Source organism: Lasioglossum baleicum, chromosome 7, assembly GCF_051020765.1.
Source record: "Lasioglossum baleicum chromosome 7, iyLasBale1, whole genome shotgun sequence".
NCBI classification, from domain to species: Eukaryota; Metazoa; Arthropoda; class Insecta; order Hymenoptera; family Halictidae; genus Lasioglossum; species Lasioglossum baleicum.
Window position 1 is genome coordinate 14,531,146 of NC_134935.1, and position 9,098 is coordinate 14,540,243.

Below are 9,098 nucleotides of genomic sequence, written 5' to 3' on the forward strand. Positions count from 1 at the left end.
TTATCTTTAATTTGAGCCCTGAAACATGCAAAAATTCCTACGGGAACACATTCTAAATTTAATTCAAAGAGTCTGCCTTAACACAAGTCAATTTTCTCCGAGTTGCTGTTTAGAATGTCTGATTGTTGAAATATAAATTCGTATTTCGAGCCGTTTATTTTAAACTCAGCAAAATTAAAAAAATTCCTACGAAAATGTATTCCAACGTGGCTGTGAACAGTCCCCCGAAAATCCGGCAGAAAGTACATAAAAGATACGAAAACATACAATGGAAAGAAACGAGTTCCACAACTACTAACTAGAAAAGTGACTTATGTTCCACCCAGCGCAAGAATGAGGCAGCAACGGGGACAAAGTGATTTCCCGGGGATAAGAGTTTCAGCTCGGATTCCTCCGCACGATGTTCGTCTTCCCGACAACCGACCAACCAACTCTCTCCCTCTCTCGTTCTCTCTCTCCGATTCGTTTCTGTCGAAGTAATACAAAGTGTCCCGTGTTTCCGCTGGCTGAAAGTTTCCGGGCAGCCACGTACGTATGTAAATACGAACTAGGTTCGTTGGTTGCGCAGTGAAACACACGCGGGATCGATGATGCGCGTACGAGAACAGAACAGAACAGAAACGAGCGTCGATCAGCGAATGGCAGCGGCCAAGGGGCTTGACCCGGTTACTCGGCTACACCGTGCCCATTATTCGGCTTTTCCTCAAACAGAGGGACCAAATGAAGATTGATCCGCTCTTCGGCAACGATGGAAACGGGAGCGTGCCTCCAGGACGAATTTCAGGAACGCCCTTCCTCTGTCTCGGCCCTTAGATCATCGCTAAAGCGGTTCCTAAGCGGCTGTCTTCTGCGCCTTCCCTTCCCGCGTTGATGCTTTTCTCGTTTCTCCAAGGAGAATGGATCTGGGTGTTGATTTGATCGGTTTGGGGATAGATTAGACTTGTCGAGAGGAGTCCGAGTGCCTTTCTTGTGATTCGGATGAGGGTTTTTGCGAGCATCTGTTTATGAATTGAGAGGTTTTCGGATCTGAGTTTGGTCATCTTCCACATTTGATTTAAGTCCTCACAGGTTAAACATGATAGTTGAACTTGAGTTTGCATTTCTTCTTAAACCGAAGTGATCTTATCATAAAATGCGATTTTCTACCTTTAATTTAAGCCCTCAAACGTTAAAAAATTTCTACGGGATCATATTCTAAATTTGACTCAAATAGCTCTTTTGAAGTTCAGGTCAATTTTGTCCGATTTGACGATTAAGCAATTAATAGTTAATAGTAATTCTTTTTTAGCTTTTTCCCAGCTTTTCTTTGTAACTGAGATTCACTTATCATAAGGTGCGATCTGTCAGCGGTAATTCAAGTTCTCAAACGTTAAAAAATTCCTACGGGAACACATAATAAAATTTATTAAAAAATCGCAGTTTCTCTGTCTTGTCCTTTAAATCATCGCTTAAGTCTTCTATAGCTTCTGTTCTCGCATCGATGTTTTGTCGTTTCTCCAAGCAGAATGGATCTAGTTGTTCATTTGCATGTAGAGAGGAGTCTGGTGGTTGAGGAACGTGGTTTTTGTAATGGTCTGTTTATGAATTGAGAAGTTTCCGGGTCTTTGGGTAGCTTGTTCCTTGGAGACAAAGGATGCTAAGAGGATTCTGTGTAATTAGCTGTTTTTTTAGGAACGACTGTATGTAAAGTCAGGAGTCGAGGATTTTAAGGTGGTTCTTTTCTTGTTGACAGTAGATGAGAGGATTTGTTAATAAACATTTTTGGAAGAATAATTATTGAATTGTAGTGTTGGAATTACTGAATTGCAGTGTAGGAAATTTTTCAAAATTTCGTTTGCTATTTACTTAATAAACTAAGTCTTCTAACATGTCAAGTAATCTCATTTGTTTCAATTTTAAGAAAATTATGCGATTCTTAAATGCGACCGAAAACTCTTTTCCAGGGGTTGCCAATTCTTCGAACATCGAGTTCATAAACAAAAGGATTCACGAATAAACTATCTCTCACGAATAAACTTCCTCCCTCTTCTCTCACAATTAAGACCATTCGCTGCCCATTAAATTTTCCCGAGAATAGTCGTAAAAATTCTAAGGATTCTCATAACCTTTCTTCGGAAGGCTATAAAAAAGTTTCACACAGAAGAAACGATTTATAGTCGCAAAATCGTTTCGGGATCTTCAGATGGTCTTGGGACTGTAAATCGTTCCTTGGTTCATCCCAAAGGAACACAGCTCGCTCGAACGATCCTAGCGAGGAACATAAGACGTTCGCTAAACTACGGAACCTCAGAAATTGAATCCAAACATCATTTTCTTTTAAACTGCCTCCAACAAACCACTGAGAAGATCAATTCTCTCTTATCATCCAATTGTGCTTCGCCAAACAAAAATATAAACACATTTCCTTTCATTCGTGCAATTTTTAAAATCTATTGTCTTAAACCATAAATACTCTATAGTCTAATATTCAATTCATGTCAGAATTGAAAGAAGGTTCGAAACAATTCTGTATCTCATCAGGAAAGCGATGTTAAGATCCCTGGTATTCAAGTTCAATTTAAATCGCAATTGGAAAATACAACATTTTATTTCACCCTCAAACCGTACTCCGTCAATGAAAAATCTAAAGCTGATTTTAAGTCACCATTAAAAATCCTCTCCCACTGCGAAACTATCCTATCACACGGAGGACAACAAAAGCTTCTTTCGTTCGAGAGATGTCGAGAGCCTTGTCCCCTAAAGATTTGTTTTGAATCGCGATCGGCGGTGCAGTTATCGATCGCGGTAGGATCGAGGTGACCCGAGTGCGCGCGAGGAATCGCGCGGAATCGCGAGGAATCGCGAGGACCCGGTGACAGATCGTGAAGAGTGTGCCTCGCTCGGATGTTATCGGGCCTGGTGGCAGTGTCGTGCGGCTGAAAAGCAAGAACCAAGGAACCGATCGCGGGTGGAACGGAAGCAGACCGGAGAGGAGAGATAAGGGAGTGAAACCGGGCTAGAAGAGGACCATGAGCAACGCCGGGGCCATTCCTCTGATCTTGGTGAAGAAGGAGCAGCTCGTCGAAGGCAAGTACCCCGTCCGCGTTTAGTCTTTTTCTCATTGTCGAGAGCTGGCGCGATTCTAAGGCCGACGGACGGCCGCGACGTCCCATTGTGTGACGTCCCAAACGGATGTTTCGACCGAACTCGCTCCGCTCCACTCCAAGGAACTCGGCTGCACAGGAAACGACGTTAGAGCGTCTATTATCGACCGGTTCAATAGAGATCTGTGTCACCCGGGCGCGTCTTCGGAGATCGGGAACGTTGATCTGGGACGGGAGAAATTTTTCTTTCGGGGCTGGACACACTTTTTTTCTCGATCGACAGCTTTCTTCTTTTCCCAGCCATTTATTCCGTCGATGGATGTCCTTTCGATCGAGGTTCTTCCGGCGGGACAACTTTTTTTATTAGAGCTTCGGGGTTGAAAATAGTTTCCATTGAAAGTTCAGGCGCCATTTTTCATTTTGGTAGAAATATATGGTGAGCTTTCTTTGGGAATTTGGGTGATTGAAATTTTTTATGGTAATTATGGGAGCGGAATAGTTTATTAATAGAACTATGAGGGCTGAACTTAAATTTCGAGCGTGGACAATTTTTCAAGGAAAATTATCAGGGTGGAATAATTTATTTATAGAGATTTGAGGGTTGCACCAATTCGAGGACAGACATTTGTTCACTTCGAATTGGAAGCTAGAATTCTCTTTCGACTGACTTTTAGAGGGTGGAAAATTTTGTTGAAATTGTGAGTGAAATAATTTATTTATAGAATTTTGTGGATTAATAAAATTTTTCCAGTCGATATTGAGGGTTGATAAATTTCAATGAAAATCAGGAGGTACAATTTTTTTACTGAATATTCCAGGGTACAATTTTATTTAGGAAACTTACGAGTGTGTTACAATTTATTAATAGTAATTTGAGGGTTACAAATTTTTTTCCAGTCGAAATCAGGGGATGGCAATTCTTCTCAATGAAAATCCAGGGGTGGATATCTCTTTGAAGGAAGTTATGGGCGTGGAAAAATTTATTTATAAAAATTCGAGGGTAAAAGAAATTTTGCCATTGGAAATTCACGGGTCATGTTTTTCGACAAGAATTTAAAGGAAGATATTTTTTCTGAATGGAAATTTGAGGGTTGAATACTTTTTCCAATGGAAATTTTGTGCACGATTTCTCATGGAAATTTTTGGTATCGAAATTTTTTTGAACCAGGATATGGGATGCTAAACAAATTTTCCGTATGAAATGTAGGGATGGAAATTTTTATGGATGAAAAATAGGAGATTGAAAATTTTTTCTCCATCAAAATTCGAATAATGGAAATGGGAGTGGTTTAATTTTTTTCCTATGACAATGTGAGAACTTTTTCCATAAAAATTCGATTGGAAAATTTAGCTAGAAATTTTTCAAGAAGAAAATTTACTTTTTTCAAATACTCGGGCAATTCAAATTTCTCTAATTCTTCGACTGCATTACTTATCAATATAAATTTGCCCTCTAAAAAATTTCCTTTCGTAATTTAAATTAACTTCCCTCAATAAAAATGGTAGTGAAATTTCGATGAAAAATCGAAGACTAAATTCCTCAGTGAAAATTCGTGGATGACTTATTGCCTGTACCTTTCTATTTGATCGAGTGCGGTTCTCGATAATTTTTGTCCGCGTTGAGCTCAAAGGAGAAATTGAACATTTATTGACCGATCAACGGAACGTTTGACATTAATACCTCATTATGCATGTTATCGTATGTAGGTTGATGCTATACAACTTCCGAAGAACTTTATGCCCCTGTGACTCGTATCACTTTGTAGCTGGCAGGATCGATACGACCCCTAAGAATATTTCCCGAAGCTGGTCGGTCATTCGAAAATTGTCCGGTGTGGAAATTCGATTTTCCTTGAACGGGACCAAACTTTGGCGCACTTAACGCGCACAAGACAATTTATTACCGTCCGCTGCCGATAAAACGGCCAATGGCGATCGACGAAAAGGAGCTTGTGGGTGGCAGGGAACGGGGAACATGGAACAGGGGACGGGGGTACGGGGGGCAGTTTATTTCGATACCGTGTACGAACCTTTTAAGCTAGCTTGACGTGAACGGGCATAGGGTCAGCGCTAGATATCGAGTGCCTTCGACGGAAAATAGAGCGACTTAAAATAAACATTCGATATCAGTGTCATATCACCGCGCCGGAGAGCAGCCTTGAATAATCTAAGACGATAATTGCGATTCTGGAAATAAAATCGGCGGTACCGAGCACTGTATAAATTTAGACCAGTCAATCCCGCAAATTATTTTTCCTAACTTCGCGACATTGTGGAAATGTTACGCTGTTCCGAAAACGGTGCTGGTTTCCTCTACAAACCGTCTGTCTGACCGTCGCGTTCTCATTCTACTAATTTGAAGGTCGCTTTTACTTCTCTTCTTGATTGCTCTTGAAATAGTTAGACTGTGTTCTATGCTTACTTCTCTTTCATGAATTCCACGTTTAACGAAGCCAGCTCCGTTCTGGTTACAAGAGGAATACAAAATATGTAGAAAAAGTACCTCGAAAAATATGTTTCGGGAAATTGACAAAAATTGTGGTCTTGAGGAATACCAATTATTTTTATGGTAGTATAAAATGGGGTATATTTTCTTTACTATAATAAATAGTTACTGTTATAAATTTTCCTTCCTGTCTACCACGGCATATAGTCTGTTAAAGAGTGAAATGAAGTTATTTTCCTTCAGGGTAATCGATGTCTGGCCAAGACAGTACTATTCTACTAGTCTGTACAGTTCCTTTCTGGCAACATGAATAATTCCTAAGATAAAGTCTTCTTTACCTGACGTTGTAATGTTTTCTAGTATCTCTCTGATCAATCATTTACAAAATAAATATTTAACTGTATTTCTTAAAGTGCTGAGAACATTTTTCCGCATACTTTCTGTGACCATAAACTTCATACTCCACTGATTCATTGAAGTTGTTTGAAGAAATCAATCAAGGTATACTACGTCTGATTAAAGCAGACCTATTCTACTGGATCGTATTGGCTCTTGTAACACGCTAAACAATCTCTAGGATTGGTTCAACGATTTATTAATTAATCGCTTATAAAATCATTATTCGACTGTGTATTGAAGTTTTTCCTGTATTCTACTTCTATCGCAATCTTATTGTTCTACTGATTCTTTGAACAGTTTGAAAAAGGCACTTTTCATCATTGCATTTTTAAGTTACATTTTGAAGGTCCACTTACGGGTTAACAACAACATTAAAAATAAAAGCAACTTTTTCCCCCGAGTGGTCTGAATTGAGTTCTCACCGTCTTATTCCACAGCCACACGATCGTAATTCCGCGTCTCTTTTGAAGTTTACGTCCAATGTCTGATTAAGACCGCCACATTCTACTGGAGCTCTTTCATCACCATCCTCGTTACGTACTTCCTACATGAGGCTCGTAATACTTTCCAATCTTGGCTACGAGAAATACGGTCCCCCCTCTCCTCTCCCCCACGACCTAACCGACAGCATCTGCGTCTGACTTTGGTCGGCCCATTCCACTGATTCATGCAACGATCGAAATTCCGTTTGGCTGGTCTCTCTGGCTGTTACATTTCCTCGTTCGATGGGTTTCCCCGGGGCGAAATCAGCACCCGTCTCGTCGAGTTAACTCGCCGAGCGGTCTTTCCCTTCTGTCGTTCGTACATTACTCTTGTGAAAGCACCGCCCTTTACGATTTTCCTCGCGGAACATACCACCACCTCGCGAGTAAATTCGCGGCGCTCGGCCCGCGTTTCAAGGATCTTCGTAACTAGACTGCGAGTCGTTCAGCCAGTCCTCACCGGATATACTCACCTAATTATTCTTTTATTTCCTCGAACCGTTTTATCACGGCGAGATTAATCTCAGAAACCTTCATTCCCCGTTCTATTTTTCATGTCAAATGTCCCATTTTAGAATCAAGAAATATTGAGTTCGAACGAAAGTCCAAAGCGTTTCTTTTACTTAAAATTTAAAGATAAAATTAGGATATTTATTCGTAGGTTAGAAATACATCTTTATCTTGTAATTTACACTTATAATTAATATTCAAATTGTACGTTCAATGTAAATATTGTTTATATTCGAGGAATTTATAATTTTCTAATTCTTTTTACATTTCACACAGGAAAAACGTTGTATTCGGTACTTATGTGTCGATAATATTCAGAATTTACAGTTCCAACTAGATTGCAGATCTGTATGCAATATAACAATTTTTTTCATTAATTACAAGGTACTGAAATAAAAATTTATTTCTTCTTTTGATCCTGTAAGTAAGTTGATGATGATACGTCGATACTCTTGAATCACTTTTATGTTCCCAGTGTTTCTTGTTCCACTTATTCATTTTTTAAATAAATGCATAGAGTGAAAGATGTAAATTAAAAAGGATGCAGGATTCTTTTCTCTCTCCAAGAATGGAACGCCCAGAAAATCACCTGCAATCTACACCACCTCTTAAACCAGCCGTGTAAGATATACGTTTCCTCGGTTGCGAGTAACTCGACCCAAGTTAAATCGGTCGATCGTTAATCTTTAAACCGAGAGAAACATAATGACGACTAGTACACCTTTTACGAGGACTTAGGTTCGCGAGGAAACGCGCACACACTCTCCAAGGAATAATAGAGCCGACGTGCGCATTCACACCTGCCAATAGCGAAATGTGAGAATAGAATATTAATCGAAAGTCGCATTAAGCTCTTGCATTGTCTCCCTTGGGAACTTGTTCGGAAAATGGTGACGACGAGACATTACTGCTTAGCTAAAATAATGGAGGAGCTTCGTAGTCAACTCTTGCTACTTTAATCGGGGAATCTTAATTACAGTCCGGGGTGGATTCTTCGGTCGTGTTCCTTAATCGTTTCGTCCATAGTGGTGCCATTTTATTTCATTTAAGGTACAACGTTTCTTCTGCGGCTTTTTAAAGCATTTTTTAATGGGGGTAGGGGTTTGTGAAAATTCTTGCTGAATTCTTCGAGTGTGGTCTTTAATCGCTTTGTCTATCATGATGCCATTTTAAAGCAATTAGTTTTTAATTTTTCTTCTCTGTGGCTTGTTTAACCATTTTTTGAACTTAATGGGGATAGGGTATTGTGAAAATCCTTGTTGAATTCTTCTACTGTGTTTTTTAATTGTTTTATTTATACTGGTGGCATTTTAAACCTGGTGCAAACGTAGAATGTCCACAAACAAAAATATACGAAACAACATTAAGCAATGTGTCCAATTCAATCTTCTTTAACCGACCCATTAAATTGACATTGATTTATTGATAATCTCGTTCATTTCGAACGTCTCCATTATTCCACGAGAAGATATTATATTCAAACATAATGCGTACGTGTGTTCTATAGAGAGAAACATAATGCAAAGCAAACACATTTCGCATGGCTGGAGAGACAGAAGAGACATCAAGCTAGCCTCCATTCTTTGAAATGAAAAGCCATGTTCCTTTCATCTCGAATTTTATAACGAGCACAAAGTTATCTCTTCTCTTTCTGGTGAATAACAAGCAACTATAAATTTAATCAATTTAAGCAACTGTAAAAAGCATGAATATTATTGACTCCGTTTTACGAAACAACAAGATGATGTTGTTGTTAACAAAATGTTAACAAATGTGGGTAAACTTGTCGATGTGCTACCCCACCCCTCCGATTTCAATGACCTTGATATATGTTCTCAAGATCACCATTCTGAACAACATTTCTCTTTAAATATTTTAATCTGAACGCAATAACAATTTTACGAAGGCTCAGAACTTGAAAGTGAATTAATATTTGGGCATAGCACATAAATACACTTGGGTCGTCAGAGACCCAACGATAACCATCAAGTTACAGGTGACGTTAACCCCTTGCCGTATTTTAACGAGTCACACTCGTCATGAAGATTTTAAACAAATGTTGTTTGAAATATCGAAACGTTGAAAGTTCCAAACTAACGTGCAAATTTTGTTTTTTTCCTATAAACTGATCGAACCGTTGCGCCGAGAACATTTGAATATTATACATTTTAAACAAAG

At 39.1% G+C, this 9,098-nt stretch overlaps 1 protein-coding gene and 1 long non-coding RNA gene across 8 annotated transcripts in view; both read left to right on the top strand.

Moving 5' to 3' along the window:
• The window catches only part of Kcc (solute carrier family 12 member kcc), a 197,055-nt gene that overhangs the window by 56,422 nt on the left and 131,535 nt on the right, over window positions 1–9,098 (top strand). The window contains exon 2 of one of the 7 annotated variants that reach the window (XM_076427664.1): window positions 2,773–3,066. The exons of the other annotated variants lie outside the window; for them this stretch is intronic. Coding sequence (XP_076283779.1) covers window positions 3,009–3,066 — 58 coding nt within the window. The 5' untranslated portion in view covers window positions 2,773–3,008. The remainder of the gene's footprint in view (window positions 1–2,772; window positions 3,067–9,098) is intronic. 7 annotated transcript variants of the gene reach the window in all.
• The window catches only part of LOC143210638 (uncharacterized), a 61,157-nt gene continuing 55,131 nt past the window's right edge, over window positions 3,073–9,098 (top strand). The window contains exon 1 of the long non-coding RNA XR_013009307.1: window positions 3,073–8,978. This is a non-coding gene — a long non-coding RNA (uncharacterized LOC143210638). The remainder of the gene's footprint in view (window positions 8,979–9,098) is intronic.